At 44.0% G+C, this 19,793-nt stretch overlaps 2 protein-coding genes across 3 annotated transcripts in view; one reads left to right on the top strand and one right to left on the bottom strand.

Moving 5' to 3' along the window:
* Positions 1–4,546, top strand: part of aco2 (aconitase 2, mitochondrial) — a 70,759-nt gene extending 66,213 nt beyond the window's left edge. Inside the window, exon 18 of the mRNA XM_059953719.1 lies at positions 3,958–4,546. Within this exon, the coding sequence (XP_059809702.1) occupies positions 3,958–4,092 (135 nt within the window). The 3' untranslated portion in view covers positions 4,093–4,546. The remainder of the gene's footprint in view (positions 1–3,957) is intronic.
* LOC132383018 (GATOR complex protein WDR24-like) overlaps positions 4,271–19,793 on the bottom strand; it is a 48,635-nt gene continuing 33,112 nt past the window's right edge. For both annotated transcript variants that reach the window (XM_059953717.1, XM_059953718.1), the window contains exon 9: positions 4,271–19,117. In XM_059953717.1, coding sequence (XP_059809700.1) covers positions 18,949–19,117 — 169 coding nt within the window. In that variant the 3' untranslated portion in view covers positions 4,271–18,948. The remainder of the gene's footprint in view (positions 19,118–19,793) is intronic.

The following is a 19,793-nucleotide window of genomic DNA, read 5'->3' as shown; positions in this document are numbered from 1 at the left end:
AGTTTGTGTAGAAATAGCAGGAGATCTTTAATATGTCATTAGAAACGGGGATTGTGCCGGAGGATTGGCGTATTGCTCATGTGGTTCCATTGTTTAAAAAGGGTTCTAGAAGGAAGCCTAGCAATTATAGGCCTGTCAGTTTGACATCAGTGGTGGGTAAGTTAATGGAAAGTATTCTTAGAGATAGTATTTATAATTATCTGGATAGACGGGATCTGATTAGAAGTAGCCAGCATGGATTTGTGCGTGGAAGGTCATGTTTGACAAACCTTATTGAATTTTTTGAAGAAGTTACGAGGAATGTTGACGAGGGTAAGGCAGTGGATGTAGTCTATATGGACTTCAGCAAAGCCTTTGACAAAGTTCCACATGGAAGGTTAGTTAAGAAGGTTCAGTCGTTAGGTATTAATGCTGGAGTAATAAAATGGATTCAACAGTGGCTAGATGGGAGATGCCAGAGAGTAGTGGTGGATAATTGTTTATCGGGATGGAGGCCGGTGACTAGCGGGGTGCCTCAGGGATCTGTTTTGGGCCCAATGTTGTTTGTAATATACATAAATGATCTGGATGATGGGGTGGTAAATTGGATTAGTAAGTATGCCGATGATACTAAGCTAGGAGGTGTTGTGGATAATGAGGTGGATTTTCAAAGCTTGCAGGGAGATTTATGCCGGTTAGAAGAATGGGCTGAACGTTGGCAGATGGAGTTTAATGCTGAGAAGTGTGAGGTTCTACATTTTGGCAGGAATAATCCAAATAGAACATACAGAGTAAATGGTAGGGCATTGAGGAATGCAGAGGAACAGAGAGATCTAGGAATAACTGTGCATAGTTCCCTGAAAGTGGAGTCTCATGTAGATAGGGTGGTGAAGAGGGCTTTTGGAACGCTGGCCTTTATAAATCAAAGCATTGAGTACAGAAGTTGGGATGTAATGCTAAAGTTGTACAAGGCATTGGTAAGGCCAAATTTGGAATATTGTGCGCAGTTCTGGTCACCGAATTATAGGAAAGATATCAATAAATTAGAGAGAGTGCAGAGACGATTTACTAGGATGTTACCTGGGTTTCAGCAATTAAGTTACAGAGAAAGGTTGAACAAGTTAGGTCTCTATTCATTGGAGCGTAGAAGGTTGAGGGGGGATTTGAACGAGGTATTTAAAATTTTGAGAGGGATAGAGTTGACGTGAACAGGCTGTTTCCATTGAGAGTAGGGGAGATTCAAACTAGAGGACATGATTTGAGAGTTAGGGGGCAGAAGTTTAAGGGAAACACGAGGGGGTATTTCTTTACTCAAAGAGTGATAGCTGTGTGGAATGAGCTTCCTGTAGAAGTAGTAGAGGCCAGTTCAGTTGTGTCATTTAAGGTAAAATTGGATAGGTATATGGACAGGAAAGGAGTGGAGGGTTATGGGCTGAGTGCGGGTAGGTGGGACTAGGTGAGATTAAGGGTTCGGCACGGACTAGGAGGGCCAAGATGGCCTGTTTCCGTGCTGTGATTGTTATATGGTTATAGCACAGGAGTACACATAATACACAATAATTTACAAAGGTAAGGATAACATCTACAAATGAATCACACATAAATAACAAACTAAAGTGCATTAATAATTAAATATCATAAGGTACAGAACAGATTAACCAGTGGCACTTCAAGTACGATGCATCCAGGAGTTCAGAAGCCTAATGGCCTGGGGGGGGAAAAAGCTTTCTCATTCTAACCATTCTTGTTTTTATGCTTCAGAGCCTCCTGCCTGATGGTAGAAAGTCAAAGAGGATGCTGGATGGATGGGTGGGATCCTTAATAATACTAAAGGCCCTGCAATGTTGCGCTCCTGATAAACGTCCCTATGGATGGATAGTGGGGAGACCCCTATGATCCTCTCAGCTGTTCTCACAGTCCCTTGGAGGGACTTCCGGTCTGATGCTCAACTGCTCCCAGACCAGATAGAGATGCAGCTTGTCAGGACACTCTCAGTGGTGCTCCTGTAAAATTCAGTTAAGATTGGGGGGTGGCTTACTTGCCTCAATCTGCTGTGCCTTCTTCAGGGAGGTGATGCAAAGGAACCAAATGAAGTTGTCCATGATGTGAACTCCCAGGAACTTGGTGCACTTAACTCTATGTATGGGGGAGCCATGTAATCGCAGAGGGGATGGTTTGTCTGCACCTTCCTCAAGTCCACAGTGATTTCCTTTGTCTTCTCCACATTCGGGCTTAGGTTGTTCTTTTCGCACCAATCCACCAGTGGCAAAACTGGACCGAATTCATATTCAAACATTTCCTCTGCTGTGTGTAAAACCTGAGCAGTCTCTTCACTTGCTAGTTTCTAGTTGGTAAGAAATGTTTTTGGATTTCAAGGATACATGGCCTGTTGATTTACAGACCAGATGAAGGGTCTTGACCCAAAACATCAGCTGTCCATTTCCTTCCATGTTACCTTAAAGTTCAAAGTAAATTTATTATCAAAGTATGTATATGTCGCTATATACGCACAGTACTGTACAAAAGTCTTAGCCAAGGTAAATTGACTTCCAAACAATTTATCTTTACAGAAAGTCTCTCCAGTGCTGCCTCTCCTCTTCCCCCTTTCCCATCCAAGATTCCACTCTCAGTCCACAACAGAGACACATATCAGAATTAGGTTTATCATCACTCACATATGTCATGAAATTTGTTTTTTTGCAGCAGTAGCAGCAATACAGTGCAATACATAAAATTAGTCCAGAAATTTTAGGCACTCCAGATATATATATATATACACACACACACTTTTTGAACAGTACTGTACCTGAGATTAATTTTCTTGCATTCACAGTAAAGCAGAGAAATACAATAAGATCAATGAACGACACACAGAGACTGACAAACATTGAATGTGTGAAAGAAGGCAAAACTGCAAATGTAAGAAAACAAGTAAATCAATAATACTGAGAATGTGAGTTCCTCTAGCATCTCATGTGCTGCTCCAGATTCTGGCATCTGCATTCTCTTGCGTCTCCATGGATACGTGCTGTCTGATTTGGATTTTGTTGGTACATAGCTTTTACCTGATAAGGTGGTTGTGATCCCTGAGCAAAGATTCCCCTTTCTCACTGTCACTGGCAAACAAGCTGTCCTCCCAGTTAAATTCAGAAATAATGAGTGTTACAGGCTACCAGATATCCTGCTGTCTGTCGAAGGAAATTCTTCTCCAGAAGAGGGATTGTACAGTACCCATTTTTCACTTAATCCATGCATATTAGACATAACAGCAGTGTTTTCACTTGGGAATCATTTCAGCATATATTGAGAAACCTAGCCCGAAGGTGCAGGGGTTCCCAACCTGGGATCCATGGACCCCTCGATTAACAGTAGGGGTTGGTAACCCCTGATCTAGAGGTTGGACAGTCTGGAATTTAAACCCTGGGAAAGGGTGTCATTAATTATACCTCTGAAATGGACCATATGGCTCTACTGGTCAGTGCCTTTCATGAAAGCTTCCGTACCTAATAATCAGCATAAAATGGAGGTTTAAGCATGGTCCACTGTCCCTATTAGATTCCTCCTCCTTCTGTCCCTTACCTTTACTGCCGTCACCTCCCAGCTTCTCACTTCATTTCCACCCACCCACCTTCCCCCTCACCTGGCTTCACCTATTACCTGTCAGCTTTTACTCCTTCCCCACTCCCCCCACCTTATCCGGGCTCTCCTCCCTTCCTTTCCAGCCCAAAACATCAACCATTTATTCCCCTCCATAGATGCTGCCTGACCTGCTGAGTTCCCCCAGCACTAAGTGTGTGTGTTACTCTGGATTTCCAGCATCTGCAGAGTCTCTTGTCATGAGGATACAGGGTATAGGAGGGAGGGGAAATGTGTGAAGCACGATGATCCTAAGGTACCAGTATGTACATTAGCTCTAGTACACTGATCCTCTGAATTTATTTTCGGTTGTTGGTTCTCATTTCCTTTTTATTCTTTCAGCCTCTCACTTGCACCCTTAAGCACAAGGATGGCAGCCAGGATACGATTCTGCTCAACCACAGCTTCAACGAGGGACAGATTGAATGGTTCCAAGCCGGCAGTGCTCTCAACAGAATGAAGCAACTGCAAAAATGAGGCGACCGGCCGCAGCGAGGGAAACAGACTGTGTCCAGCACAATTGTACGAATGGAGCCCTCCTGCTGCCTCACCTCGTCCTCCGATAACCGTTACTGTGACGTCCAGTAGTGTGCCCACTCCCTTCCGACAATCAACATTTGGCCTGCGCTTGCAATTCGATTTAAAAAATATATAATCTGTTCATTGTCTCCTACCTCGGCGTGGTGAATGGAGCCCAATCTCCGTCGGCCTGTTGGAAGAAATGTATTTTTTATTTCTGTAAATTTTGTTTTGTTATCCCCGCCACCCAGTGGAACCAAACCAACCGGATTTGGTTTATTTCGGTCTGTGACATTTCCGTGATGATTCATTTCAATCTGATCTGACAAGGTGCCACGAATGAAGTCATCTGGTTTTTTTGGGGAAAATAGCAAGAACAATGTCCCAATAAAATCCAAAAGCTGAAACCTTTTCTTGCAAGAGCTTGGTGAATGTGTGCCAGTGTCTGGACCCTGTAACTACGTGAGTGAATGCCAGTACCTGAGGACAATCAGTTCCAGGAGCATGAGGCCTGATTAAGGATTGGGAATAGCTACTGGAGTTGCTTTATAACACTTAGTAGTCTGTAAGAGTTGGTAAAATCCAGGAGCCTAACACTGGCAAACAGTTACTCGTCTCTGTGCCACAAGTTGTTCTCGTTCATTACCTGTTTTAGATACCAGGCACCAGTTTTGCGCAAGGCATTTGTGATGGCCTTGGCCTGTTTGGTAGAAACACTCCCACAGTACTGATGGAAAGGTAATTGTATTTTGGCTCATGAGGAAGGAATCGGAATGCACCAACTGCTTGGCTGAAGGAGAGTGTCCCACGGGTTCTTGTGATCAGTGTCTGCCCAGCAACACTTGTTTGGCTTCAAATGATGTGCTTGCCAGGTAGAGTAGACTTGACTGGATAGATTCCGTCGCCATGGTAGTGGAGAAGTTCCTGTGCACCTTCTGCCATTGTTTGTCTGGAGAGAGAGGAGGATCACAACCACAGTATACTGACACTTCCAAGCTTCCACCAAGCACACGGCTTTGTCCTAGATGTGCCAATGTTACGTTTGTACCATATTCCATCACTGACCTGCCGAGTTATTGGTGGTCTACGGGGAGAGCCCCTCTAACCCCACCCAACCAGCCGTGGCATTAACCTCGCTGGCCAATACTGTTCTTCAGATGCTAGATGTGCTAATGTTACATTTGTACCCAGGGCATAAATCTAGGAATAATGATGCATAGTTCCCTGAAGGTGGAATCTCATGTGGATAGGGTGGTGAAGAAAGCTTTTGGTATGCTGGCCTTTATAAATCAGAGCAGGAGTTGGGATGTAATGTTAAAATTGTACAAGGCATCAGTGAGGCCAAATTTGGAGTATTGTGTACAGTTGTGGTCACCAAATTATAGGAAAGATGTCAACAAAATAGAGAGAGTACAGAGGAAATTTACTAGAATGTTACCTGGGTTTCAGCACCTAAGTTACAGGGAAAGGCTGAACAAGTTAGGTCTTTATTCTTTGGAGCGTAGAAGGTTGAGGGGCGACTTGATAGAGGTATTTAAAATTATGAGGGGGTAGACAGAGATGACGTGGATAGGCTTTTTCATTGAGCGTAGGGGAGATTCAAACAAGAGGACATGATTTGAGAGTTGGGGGGCAAAAGTTTAAGGGTAGCATAAGGGGGAATTTCTTTACTCAGAGAGTGGTAGCTGTGTGGAACGAGCTTCCAGTAGAAGTGGTAGAGACAGGTTCGGTATTGTCATTTAAAGTAAAATTGTATAGGTATATGGACAGGAAAGGAATGGAGGGTTATGGGCTGACTGCAGGTCGGTGGGACTAGGTGAGAGTAAGCGTTGGCACAGACTAGAAGGGCCAAGATGGCCTGTTTCTGTGCTGTAATTGTTATATGGTTATAACTATTCCATCACTGACCTGCTGAGTTATTAGCATTCTATGGGGAGAGCCCCCTAACCCACCAAACCAGCCGTGGCATTAACCTGGCCAGTCGTGTGCTCCAGTTGCTTGATGTTGGCTGATTTGGCTTTGTCTTTGAAGCTGAAGGAGAGGTTGTCAGGACCTGCTTTGAAGATTAGTATAATTTATCACTTTGTTAGGATAGTTCAGCTGTAAACTTACTTCAGTGGTTGGTAAGTTGATGGAGAAGATCCTGAGAGGCAGCATTTATGAACATTTGGAGAGGTATAATATGATTAGGAATAGTCAGCATGGCTTTGTCAAAGGCAGGTCGTGCCTTAAGAACTTGATTGAATTTTTTGAGGATGTGACTAAATACACTGATGAAGGTAGAGCCGTAGATGTAGTGTATGTGGTTTTCAGCAAGGCATTTGACAAGGTACTCCTGTTGAAGGCTTATTGAGAAAGAAAGGAGGCATGGGATCCAAGGGGACATTGGTTTGTGGATCCAGAACTGGCTTGCCCACAGAAGGCAAAGAGTGGTTGTAGGTTGGTCATGTTCTGCATGGAGGTCGGTGACCAGTGGTGTGCCTCAGGGATCTGTTCTGGGACCCCTACTCTTTGTGATTTTTATGAATAACCTGGATGAAGAAGTGGAGGGATGGGTTAGTAAATTTGCTGATGATACAAAGGGTGGGAGTGTTATGGATAGTGTGGAGGGCTGTCAGAGGTTACAGCGGGGCATTGATAGGATGCAAAACTGGGCTGAGAAGTGGCAGATGGAGTTCAACCCAGATAAGTGTGAAGTGGTAGGTCAAATATGATGACAGAATATAGTATTAATGGTAAGACGCCTGGCAGTGTGGAGGATCAGAGTGATCTTGGTGTCAGAGTCCATAGGACACTCAAAGCTATTGCGCAGATTAAGGAAACATACGGTGCATTGGCCTTCATCAATGTGGGATTGAGTTTAGGAGCCCAGAGGTAATGTTGCAGCTATAAGACCCTGGTCAGACCCCACTTGGAGTACTGTTCTCAGTTCTGGTCGCCTCACTATGGGAAGGATAGTGGAAACCGTAGAAAGGGTGTAGAGGATTACAAGGATGTTGCTTGGATTGGGGAGCATACATTGAGTGAACTCGGCCTTTTTTCCCCAGGGGCGACGGAGGATGAGAGGTGACCTGATAGAGGTGTATAAGGTGATGAGAGGCATTGATTGTGTGGATAGTCAGAGGCTTTTCCCTAGACCTGAAATGGCTAGCACAAGAGGACACAGGTTTAAGGTGCTTGGAAGTAGGTACAGAGGAGATGTTGGGTAATGTTTTTTTCCGCAGAGAATCTTTTAAGAGACTCCTGGACAGGTGTATGGAGCTCAGAAAAATAGAGGGCTACGGGTAACCCTAGGTAATTTCTAAGGTAGGGACACGTTCGGCACAGCTTTGTGGGCCGAAGGGCCTGCATTGTGCTGTAGATTTTCAATGTTTCTGTGTAAATGGGTAGTTCTAAGTTGCTGTCTACAGAATCATCTGCAGTGATGTACTCTTTCTGATGAATGTACCTTTCATGTGACTCCAACTCTGGTGGACTTTGACTCAATCCCCTTTGAGTTTTGCAAGTATTCATCTATGCCTCACTATGAATCTGATATGGTCCTAAAATTTGTGTCTTGTGTTCATGTTTGCAATGACACTGTAATGAGGTCTGGAGTTTGAATAGTGCTGGCAAAATTCACCAAGCTTTGGAGATAGGGTTGTTGCTGGGCACCCAGTTGATGACTCTCTCCATCACTTTTGTGTTTAGGTTTTGAGAACTGACTATTGTAAGAACATGATCATCGAAGCAGGAGATAACCACGAGTCTGCCTGCATGTTCTCTCTCTCTCGACCAGGATTTCACCCGAATGTATTGGTTTCCTCCTGCACCCTGGTCATGTTTGTAGGTTAATTACTGCTGTAAGTTGCCCCTGACATACAGAAGGTGTTCAGGAGAATGTGTATGGACTTGATGGGCATTTTGGAGAGAGAAACGGTGATGAGGTTACAGGGAAGAAAGTGAGAGGAATGGGACTGTTGGGAATTGCAAATTGCACTGAGTTGATGGGCTGAATGGTCTCGTGAAAATTATATGAAAAGTGGCTTCTGGAATAATGTGATCATGTTTGGCAATGTGCAATCTAGTTGGGAGTTTAAGGAATTTTGAATTTTAATCTTACACGTCAATTTTTGAAACAACAGCAGTCTTGGCATGTACTCTGTATTCTGCCTTTAAGCCAACTTTCGCTATTGGCCCTTCAATTCAATGAGCCACCATTCTGCTTGGCAACCTTTTGAGCAGTTCTTTGTATGGATTTTGGGAATATGCTTGATCACCATCCCCTTCACCAACCTTCCTTGTGCCCTCATCAAAATCATAACTATCTTTGTCCTAACTCTATCCCCGACTTCAAAACATCCTTGCTTATGAAATGCCATGCAATGTTGAATCTTTGACCACTGCCTTGCTCACTTTTATGGCCAGAGTTCCAGGTATGTGCTGCCCATTAAACTGAAGCAATTCCTGCCAACGACTCTAAACAGTTTATATTGACTGGGTTGGCAACTCCAGGTCTTGCTGTCCCTTAGCCACAGGATAAGGGACCTTTTCTGCAGAAAAGGTAGGTCCTACAAAAACATTTACAAATGCCGTGAAAGTGTCTGTTTTACCAGCCATGCTGCAGTTCGCTCACTTACACTGAGGATTACATATGAAACCAAGAGTAGGCCACTCAGCCCTCCCAGTCCATCCTGTCGTTCATTATTGTGTCCAGACCTCATAGAGTCACTAGTAAGCTTTCATTGTGGATTCTCCAAACCAGTATGAGGATCTCATTATCTTTAACTATACAGGAAAGAACCTAGACTGGTGTAGATCTAGCCTCTCACTGCCTTGGGGTCAGAGGAATATCAAGCCAGTGTTCTATGTCTGATAATTATTCCTCAAATTATTTCTTAGGGTCACCAACTCAGTTTGAGATGTCACCAGGTTTTTATAGGACCTTTGTACCTCTTAGTCAAACGCCTTCCCACTCCACCCAACATTTCAAATTCTATTTTACTTAATTGACAGACATTCAATATAACCATATAACAATCACAGCACGGAAACAGGCCATCTCGGCCCACCTACCCGCACTCAGCCCATAACCCTCCACTCCTTTCCTGTCCATATACCTATCCAATTTTACCTTAAATGACACAACTGAACTGGCCTCTACTACTTCTATAGGAAGCTCATTCCACACAGCTATCACTCTCTGAGTAAAGAAATACCCCCTTGTGTTTCCCTTAAACTTCTGCCCCCTAACTCTTAAATTATGTCCTCTCGTTTGAATCTCCACTACTCTCAATGGAAACAGCCTATTCACGTCAATTCTATCTATCCCTCTCAAAATTTTAAATACCTCGATCAAATCCCCCCCTCAACCTTCTACGCTCCAATGAATAGAGACCTAACTTGTTCAACCTTTCTCTGTAACTTAAGTGCTGAAACCCAGGTAACATCCTAGTAAATCGACTCTGCACTCTCTCTAATTTATTGATATCTTTCCTATAATTCGGTGACCAGAACTGCACACAATATTCCAAATTTGGCCTTACCAAATGAGATAAAGCAGCTACTTTTTCTCCCAGATGTTGATAGATATGGCCAGGGAGTTCAGTTTTAGTTTCTTAAAACTTTGAGGCTCTGATGCTAACCAACATCAGGGATGGACAGAAGGGCCAGTTACTTGGTTCTTCTAATGTACAACAGTGATTTCAATAATACACCCAAGAGTAGAACATGGACAATATCTGTGAATACGTCTAATAACCATGCCTCCACAACCCTACAGGGTATCAACTGACCACCATTGCATCTTGGATTTACATCACCAACCAATGTGTCCTCTTGTTCAAGCTTCTCCCACTCTTGGAAGCATCTTGACATACATTCAACCTTACTCTCTCAGAACCATCTATACAGTATTTCAAAACAAAAATCACCCTTCTACAATGTTAATTAGAACATAGTGTTAATTCTTTTAGTTGCTTCTGATAGGACAACCCTCTCACCCCTCCCCCCCATGAATCTCTTTTGGACAGCCTCCAATATTAGTAATTCCTTTCCTAAATAAGGTGATGAAACTCTGCACTGTGCTCTAGTTGTGGCCTCACCAGTACCCTGTACAATTGTAACATACTTCCCTATTACTACCCTCTCTCATGTAGAGGGATTCATTACATTTGCAGTGTTTTTGATTATCTTTGGTATAGAGCATTTATTAAGTTTAACAGCTCAGAGGCGGTATTGATATAAAACATTGTGGATCACTAAAACTTCATTGATCTTGCTCTTCCTTAATGCCTGTTTAATAATGTTTGTGTTACAATTGTGTGTAGCAAGCCTAACTGTGATTAAAGAGCCAACACTCTTAGCCTTGTTCAAGAGTATCCCTGTTAACTGACTGGGAAGGTCTGGCCTAAGTCTAGAGCAGATAAACCAGGCTGATGGTTCAGTACTCTACTGTGGAGCAACAACTTTCAAGAAATAACTCGGGTTCTTCCCTGGCCAGGGAGGACCCCAGCTGGATACAGAAGTTAATAGAACATTACAGCACAGTACAGGCCCTTCAGCCCACAATGTGCTGACCCTTAAACCCTGCCTCCCATATAACCCCTCACCTTAAATTCCTCCATATATGTCTAGTAGTCTCTTAAATTTCACTAGTGTATCTGCCTCCACCACTGACTCAGGCAGTGCATTCCACGCACCAACCACTCTGAGTGAAAAACCTTCCTCTAATATCCCCCTTGAACTTCCCTCCCCTTACCTTAAAGCCATGTCCTCTTGCACTGAGCAGTGGTGCCCTGAGGAAGAGTTGCTGGGTGTCCACTCTTATCTATTCCTCTTAATATCTTGTACACCTCTATCATGTCTCCTCTCATCCTCCTCTTCTCCGGAGAGTAAAGCCCTAGCTCCCTTAATCTCTGATTATAATCCATACTCTAAACCAGGCAGCATCCTGGTAAATCTCTGTACCCTTTCCAGTGCTTCCACATCCTTCCTATAGTGAGGCGACCAGAACTGGAAACAGTACTTCCAACAGTTTTATAGTTTTTTTAGTTCCTGTGTCAATAGTCTGAATACAAATTATTTATCTGGTATTCTGACTTGCATCCTTCCTATTATTTCTACTTTTTTTAAAAGCAAAACCTTTCAAGTAACTCAGCAATCTTGTCAGTGATGTCTCATCAACATGCTACATTATAAATTAATACAGCACAGAATCAGGCACCCAGCTGACCAAGATGCCCATTTGTCCACATCACTAAATCTTTCCTACCTAGATACCTGTCCAAGTGTGCCCTCTAGTCTTTGATTCCCTTCCACTAGGAAAAAGACTGTGCATTAAACCTACCTCTGCCCCTCATTGTTTTATATTCCTCTATAATGTCATCTCCTTAGCTTCCAATGCTTACCAGTCTCTATAACTTGGGCCATCAAGTCCTGGCAAAACGGTCCTCACTCACTACACTATATATCTGTGACACCGCTCATTACTGTAAGCCTAGCTCAGTAACAGTCTGAGTGGGTCGGTTGAGTTCGATACACAAGGGGGTGAATCAAATATATTCTTGTGTCCAGGTGGGATCTTTGTAAATAATTGTTAAGAAGTAGTAATGTCTTTACTATTCTCCCATTTATCTTTGGCTGGCAGACCAAAACTGAAACTTGGCCATTGGGAATGTCCTGAGTCGGTGCTGGAGTGGCTGGGGTCTGATCAAGCCCACCCCTCTGGTACTGGCAAGCTAACTACGTGGCTCAGGTTTGAGTTGAGTCATCTATCAAAATATTGAGAACCCAATGAGCCCCAGAACTTTTTATACCCTAGTGCTGTGCTGGGTATGCTGACCCACTCCCTACAGTACAAAAGGCTGCAAGCTGACCAAGATACCTTTCAGCCCATCAAGTCCATGATGTCCACCAGTGCCACACTCATTCCATTCTATTCTTCCCACATTTCCATCAGCTCTGACCCAGATTCTCCCATTTACCTTCACAGCAGCCAGCTAACCAATCATCCCTCGAGATTTTGGGATGTAGGTGGAAGCCAGGTCACCCAGGGAAAATCATGGGGAAATTGCAAATACATGAACAGCATTGAAGGTTAAGCTTGAACCCCATTGGTGCTGAGGCAGTAGCTCCGTTAACAGCGTATAGAATTGTCAAAATATTTATCATTCAAAGCTTTTACAGACTTCCCTTTTTAGTTTCAACTATTAAGAGCCATAAGTAATATGGTTTAATATTAGTAAATGAGTTGTTATTTGGGTGAGGTTTCAGTTCCCTCCCACTGATTCCTTTGCCCGTGTTGAGGACGATTCAGAACTTTGTCTGTGCTCTGGTCTGAAATGTTAATATTATTACAAGCAGATACTGGAAGAACTAAGTGAATATCCCTACTGTCCATCCCTGATATTGGTCAACAACCTCAGAGATTTGAAGAACTAAAACTGAATCTCCTGGCCAGGTCCAAAGTAAATGAACCATCTTGAACAAGTGTCAATTAATTAAATGGAATTTGAAATGTTGGTGGATGGGAGTGTGTAACTAAGAGGTAGAAAGGTTTCCTGATGAAATCTCCAACACGAGTTTGTGAACCTAAGGAAGAATTATCTGACATTCCCAGCCTCTGACCCTAATGCAGTGAGAGGCTAGATCTGCAGCAGTCAAGGTTCCTCCTTAAAGATAACTGGTTTGGAGAATCCACAGTGAAAACTCTCTAATGGCTCCATTAGAGATGAGGTCAGGGCAGATTAATCATGAATATATTGAATAGCAGGATGAACTTAAAAGGCTGAGTGGCTCCTAGTTTCTTATCTAATCCTCAGTTTAAGACAGTCAACTGCAAAATGGCTGGTATAACAGAAATCTTACCCGTCGATCTAAATCCACAAAATCCAAACATGTTCTGGTGCAGGATGGCAGAGGTGCTGCTGTTGCAGATGTTGTCTTCTCGATGCTTGGTAATGATTCCAAGGCACCAAAGCTGAGTTGTTCTTGGTGCCCACTCACCACTTCTCTCCAAATTCACTGAAATCTGTAAGCTTGCTGAGTGGTGCGTTTCTCAATGTTCCAATTAAGGGTAATTAAACCAGATCCACCTCCCCCCCCTTCTGAAAATTACATCCTGTCAGTTATTCATCCAGCTCCCTTTTGAATGCTACACACAAACCTGCCTCTATAGCACATTCCAGATCATTTGCCATTTCAAAAATGTTTCCCCTCCCATTACTCCTGGCTGCTTTGTCACTCATAGAAAACTACAGCAGGGATACAAGCCCTTTGGGCCAGTAAAATGCCAACTACATGGCCGCCTAGCTAATTTCTTTCATTTGACCAATATCCCTCCAAGCCCTGCTCCTCTTTGCAAATACTTCTTAAATGTACCTGCCTCAAACACTTCCTCTGGGAGCTCATTCCACGTATCTGCCTCTGAGTGAAAAAAAAATCCCTTCAGTTCCCTTTTAAATGATTACCCTCTCACCCTATATCTATGCCCACAGTTTGTACCCTGCCACTGGGGAAAAGATTTTTACTGCCCACATTATCCATGCTCTCACAATTCTAAACATTTCTCTAAAGTTGCACCTCATGCTCCTACGTTCCAATCTCTGCCTACAACTCAGACCCTCCTGTCAACATCGTGGTAAATTTTTTATACTCCTTCCAGTTTAACCACATCCTTCTCATAACAGGGTGACCAAAACAGTAGACAGTACACCAAATGCAGCAAATGCAGTCAAAGACTTATACAACTGAAACGTAGTGTCCCAAATCCTAAACTGTACTTAATGCCTTGAATAATGAAGACCAGTGTGCTAAACAACCTTTTTCACCCTGTCCACCTGTGATGCCTCTTTTAATGAACTACGTGTTTGTACTCTTGGATCCCTGTTGCATTACACTTCCACCCCCAGTGCCCGACTATTCACAGTACAGGTCCCATTGCTGGTTTGTTCACCTCACTCTTATCTGTCTTGAAATCCATTTGCCGCTTCTCAGCTCACTTCATTAACTGATCAAGAATTCCCTGTAGTCTATGACAACCTCCTTCTTTGCTATCAACACCACCACCTAATTCCCTGACGTCTGCAAACTTACTGATCAAACCTTGTGCATTCACGTCCAAATCATTTTCAAAAAACTGAATAACAAGGGTCCCAACAACAAACCCTGTGCTACACTCCTAGTCACCAGTCTCCATTCCAAGAAGCAGCCTTCTTACACCAGCCTCTATTTTCTGTCTCCGCGCTAATTTTGAATCTGACTAGTTCTCCTTCGATTCCATGGGACCCAACCTTCCAGAGCAGCCTACTATGCAGGACCTTCGCTAAAGCCCAAGCAGACAATATCCACTGCCCTACTCTCATCTACTTTTTTTGGTTATCTCTTCCAAAAAAAACTCTAAAAGGTCTGTCAGACTACATCCACAAAGTCATTTTGGACTCTTGTCTATCCAACGAAGCCTGTCAATCACGCTTGTTCTGACCACTCTGCCGAGGAGGAAAGATGTCCGCTATCAGCCATGTCTGGACATTCATTCTGCATGCCACACATCACTAGGAGACGTTGAGAGTGTGCATCGTGAGAGAGATTTCAAAAGCGAGAGTGGGGGCAGTTGAGACATTCCACTTGCCACTCAACACAAGAAGTTGGAGTGTGAATAGTTAGGCACTTGGCAAAGTCCAATAAAGAGGGAAGTTTAGGCAGCACAGAGGCTTTGGTGAGGAGAGGCAGAAGGTAGGTGTTTAATTTTTTTTTAATTGCACAGTTAGAGCAGTGGAGGTGTCGTACAAGATGCCCCTCTTGCGGTGTGCAGAAAAGCAAGGAGACCTCCAGTGTCCCTGACAACCACACCTTACAGTCCGTGTTCAGGAACTGGGGCTGGAGCTGGATGAACTCTGGATCATTCAGGAGGAGGACGGCTTGATAGACAAGGAGGTAGTTACACCCAAGATACAGGACACAGGTAACTGGGTGACCAACGGGAGGGCAAAAGGAGATATACAGCAAGTGCAGAATACCCCTATGGCCATTACCGCCAATAAAAGGTATATTGCTTTGGATACTATTGGGGGGTGACCTAGCAGAGGGAAGTCACAGCAGGCAGGTCTCCAGCATGAAACCTGGCTCAGAAGAGAAGGGGGAGAAGAGGCAAACTATAGTGACAGGGGATTCAATGGTTAGGAAGCAGATAGGAGTTTATGTGGACAACAAGATTCCCAGATGGAACATTGCCTCCCAGATGCCAGGGTTAGGGTCATCTCAGATCAAGTCTACAGCATTCTTAAGTGGGAGAGTGAGCAACCAGAAGTGGGCTGAATGGCCTAATTCTGCTTCTATACCTCACAGTCTCACTACCACATTTGTTTTTATTTCACCAATGTTCTTTCCTTTCTGACTTGGCCACTTTAAATCATTGGGCTTCAATCTTGATGACAAAACTAAAGAGTAGCACTTAATAAAACACCTTTAAGAATTCCGTATACAGGTGTCCCGCACTTTACAAAAGTTCGCTTTACGCCACTTTGCTTTTACGAAAGATCTACATTAGTACCTGTTTTCGCTAACTGAAAGAAATCCAAAGAGGATTTTCACTTTTACGAAAAAGGTGCCTGCTTTAAACTTGTGTTTACCCTGAGAAAGACCACCATGACAGTGAAGCCTTGTGCGGGCAGATGTGTGCGCATGCGTGTACATGCCGATTTTTTTTCTACAAATTGATTTTGGCTAAATATTCCTAATTCTGGTAAGTGAAACAACACTGAACATACAATATTTCTACTTTATATAGCTGTGTATTTATCATAGCATTCCTACTTTTACTACTTGTTAGTGTTATTTTAGGTTTTATGTGCTATTTAGTATGATTGGTAGGTTTTTTTTGGGTCTGGGAATGCTCAGAAGTTTCCCCCATATAAACTAGTGGTAACTGCTTCTTCGCTTTACGCCATTTCGGCTTACAAAAGGTTTCACAGGAACACTCTGCTTTTGGAAAGCGGGGGAGACCTGTTTATTACTTCGACCATGATCCCCTTATGGACCCTGTATTTGAATGCATCAAACATGATATGTCTCATTGATGATAACTTCCTCTAGTCAATCTAAGTTTGTCAAAGTGACTACAAATTTTGTTTCTGATTTTTTTCTGGAACTTTTCCTGCTACTGTGATAAAAGTGACTGGTTTGTAGTAGGGTTTAATCTTCCATCCTCGCTAAACAAAGATATGATTGGTTGTACCAGATGATGAAGTTCACAAGTTCAGGGTTCATTTATTATCAATGTATGTTTAAATTATACAACCTTGAGATTCGTCTGCTTACAGGCAGGAACAAAACAAAGGAACCCAAAAGAATCCAAATTAAATAAAGACCAACATCCAATGCATAAAGAGGGGGGCAGAAAAACCAAATCGTGCAAACAATAAAGGCAAGCGGCAGCATTCAGAATGAAAATGAGCCCATAGACCCGAAGCCTGGAGCAGTCTCACAGCCTCAGTGCCGCAGAGAGAGGAGTAGATGTTGCAGAAGAGTAAGCAGAACCAGCCTGACACTCGCCTCCAGTCCCAATACCCTGCCTTTTCAGCCTATCTGGGCCCACGTTTAAACTGTCTAAACACCAAGTCATCCCCCGCACGAGGACCTGATCTCCACCACATTGATGAACTGTGGCCTAGACCCTGCCACCACGTTCCGGCCCATACTCAACGTTTTCAAATGAGCTCAGTGATCAGATCGATCCAACCTCGTTTAGGTGGATGGGCTCCAAAACTCCCCGGTTCGCTCGCTCCTCGAACACGCCACGTCCCGACTTGACACCGCACCCACACGCCTCGACCCTCGGGTCAGCGTTGCCTTCGCTCACCTCTTCTTTGTTTGCAGCGATTATTTACCACAAAAAGTGTTATTAAATTAATAAAGTATTTATTCCTGTTTTTTGCTTTATGAACCACCAGTAAGCTGGGCCCCATCTTCAGCACTGCCATCTTAAACTTGAAGGAACCTTCATAGTCTTTTCAGCCGGCACCATTGTGACCCTTGCCTACTGGCCCAGGGAGGCATTGCAACTCTAAAGTGCTGCAGTGTTTAACTGTAGGCAGTGTGCTTTAAATGACTAATGCTTAACTGTAAAGCAAAATGTCGTGAATAAAGGCCTTGAGCTGAACACTGTGTCAGTCCACCGGACTATCTTCATATAACTACACTTCATGTAAACCCAGGTAGTCTCTCAGTTCCATTTAAAGAAAAGGCACAGATACCTTGGACTCTCTCCCCAGCACCAAACCACTCGAAGTGTTTAGTCAGAAGCCGTTTCCCTGCCTCAGCTCAGAGCAATTGACAGGGGTTCACTTTCTAACGTTGACATCTGATGGTGATCTTAGCAAAAGAAACTTCTGTCTGTCTGGCTTTACCAGTCTGCACAGCATACTACCCGTTACTATTATTTTATGTGCTACACAGTACTGTGCAAAACTCTTAGGCAAATGTAAAACAAAATGCTGTAAAGCAAAGATGCTTTCAAAAATCATGAATTGAAAAGCTTCTAAATATCAAAATATTTACTATAAAGAGCAGTAAACAGATTTAAAAAAAAGCTAAATCAAATCACTATTTGATGTGACCACCCTTTGCCTTTAAAACTGCATCAATTCTCTTACACCGATGTGCAGTTTTATGAGAAAATGAGCTGGTAGGTTGTTCCAAACATCTTGGAGAACTTGCCAAGTTCTGCAGACTTTGGCTGTCTCGTTCACTTCTACCTCTCCAGGTAAACCCAGACAGCCTCGATGATGTTGAGATCAGGGCTCCGTGGAGGCCACACCATCGGAAACCACATAAAAACTCTTAAGACTTTTGCACCGTACTGTACGTGATATATGTACAGTGATTTGCACCTGGTCCCAGTCCATTTAGCAGTATACACACTTCAGGTTAAATGACAATTAATCTGAAGTTGTTCTCTCTGATGCAGATCTGTTGGCTGCAGGAGGTATTTATTTGAGTCTTTTTAACTTCAGGTGGCAAGCTGGATGTTACAGGTTTAATTTCCTGGACTGGGTGTTGCACGAGCAACCAGACAAACTCCTGATACTGCCACTCATCCCAGACTGAACTGTTACATCAGTCAGAAGATTAGCAAAATGATACTTATCCAGGGCCATCACTTCATCCTCCCTGTTGGATTGTCCAAGGGCTGATGGTTAAGATCAGCAGACAGTCAGGATTTGCTGTATCAACCCGCCCTCCCCCCACACACCAATACAACCCAGTCGTCATGGTCCCACTGTAGTAAAACTATCTAGGAAATACCCTAGATTCCTCCTTCGACTTCTCCGAGATCCGTGTTCCGCGGCTATTGTCCAGGTGAGGCTGGGTCTGCCTCTACTGGGTGGGGAGGTGAAAATCTTCAGGATTATGTCTAAACTACTCATGAATGCAGTGGCATAATCTTACTTAAAATGAGCTTTTCATCCTAGACCTCCCCGTCCCCCACCCCGAGCAGGAGTCCGTCCACTGGCTGCAGGGCGGGTTATAGAGTGTGGTGGGTGAGTGGGGCTAACTCATCCCAGCCAACAGTGATCAAAACCCATTGTTCTCTGGTGCCCAGAATATGTCACATTCTCTCTGAAGATCCACCATATTGAAATAAACTTCCCTGCTTCAATAGCTCAGTCTCACCCCTCAAAAAGAGCGCAGTGTGGTCCCATTCCGGAGGTGTCCTTACTGGGAATGACAGGATTGGGTCCACGTCCATTCTGCACGTCCACGTTACACTGGGTCATGCCCCCGATTTCCGGCACCCCTGTCCCAGGGTCTCTGTGGCTTCCCGCGAAGAGCAGCTTAAACGTATTCGCAGATATGTCCGCATCCCGTCGGGCAGTGGGTGTGGAGGCGGAACCACTCCATGACGTGCTGGAGATGTCCTCCGTGGGTGCATCCCTGGCACCAGACGAACAAGCCCTTCACCGCGTGGTGACACACCGCACACTTGCTCGCTCCCCGGCGGCACCTAGTGGGACAGATGGTAAAGGTCTTTAACTTTAGGTGAAGGTACAGCCCACTAAGCAAACCATTTGAGAGGGTAAATAAGGAGAAATGAAAGATTAAACATTTCTGTGAGCACTCCAGTAATCCGGTGTGCACACCAGATTGCTGCTGGTCTGGTGGATACTCCTGACCACGGGATTGATATTTTAAAAATTTAACAGCACAACACATTGTTAATTTGTGGATTTTTTGGGATGATTTACTGGAATATTTTCCAATGGGCTCTGGAAGATTAAAGGGAGCTTGGCAAACAGAAGCAGGTGAAATGGAACCCCATAAATGAGAGGTGGCCCGAGTGAGCTTTGGGGGGACACAGGAGACCGAGATCCCATCGGCAAGAGGGAGTGGGACCCTTATGAGTTTCACAGAGCATAGAAAAGTAGCACAGAGGAGCAGGCCCTTCAGCCCACATTGTTGTGCTGAACCAACTAAAAAAGCAAATCAAAACACCCAAACACTAATCCTTCCTACCCACACCCTCCATATCCCTCCATCCTCCTCACAACGTTTCGAGGAAACGCCGGAAGCAAGACACTGGAGTGGGATGGAATGGAGCCCTCGTGAGTTTCGAGGAACGTGGGAACCAGATATTCATGAGCGCAAAGGAACATGGTGACTGGGGCCGGGATGGTGATAAT

Source organism: Hypanus sabinus, chromosome 29, assembly GCF_030144855.1.
Source record: "Hypanus sabinus isolate sHypSab1 chromosome 29, sHypSab1.hap1, whole genome shotgun sequence".
Lineage (NCBI taxonomy): Eukaryota > Metazoa > Chordata > Chondrichthyes > Myliobatiformes > Dasyatidae > Hypanus > Hypanus sabinus.
Note: the sequence above shows the minus strand (reverse complement) of the source record. Positions and strands in the feature narration are given on the sequence as shown.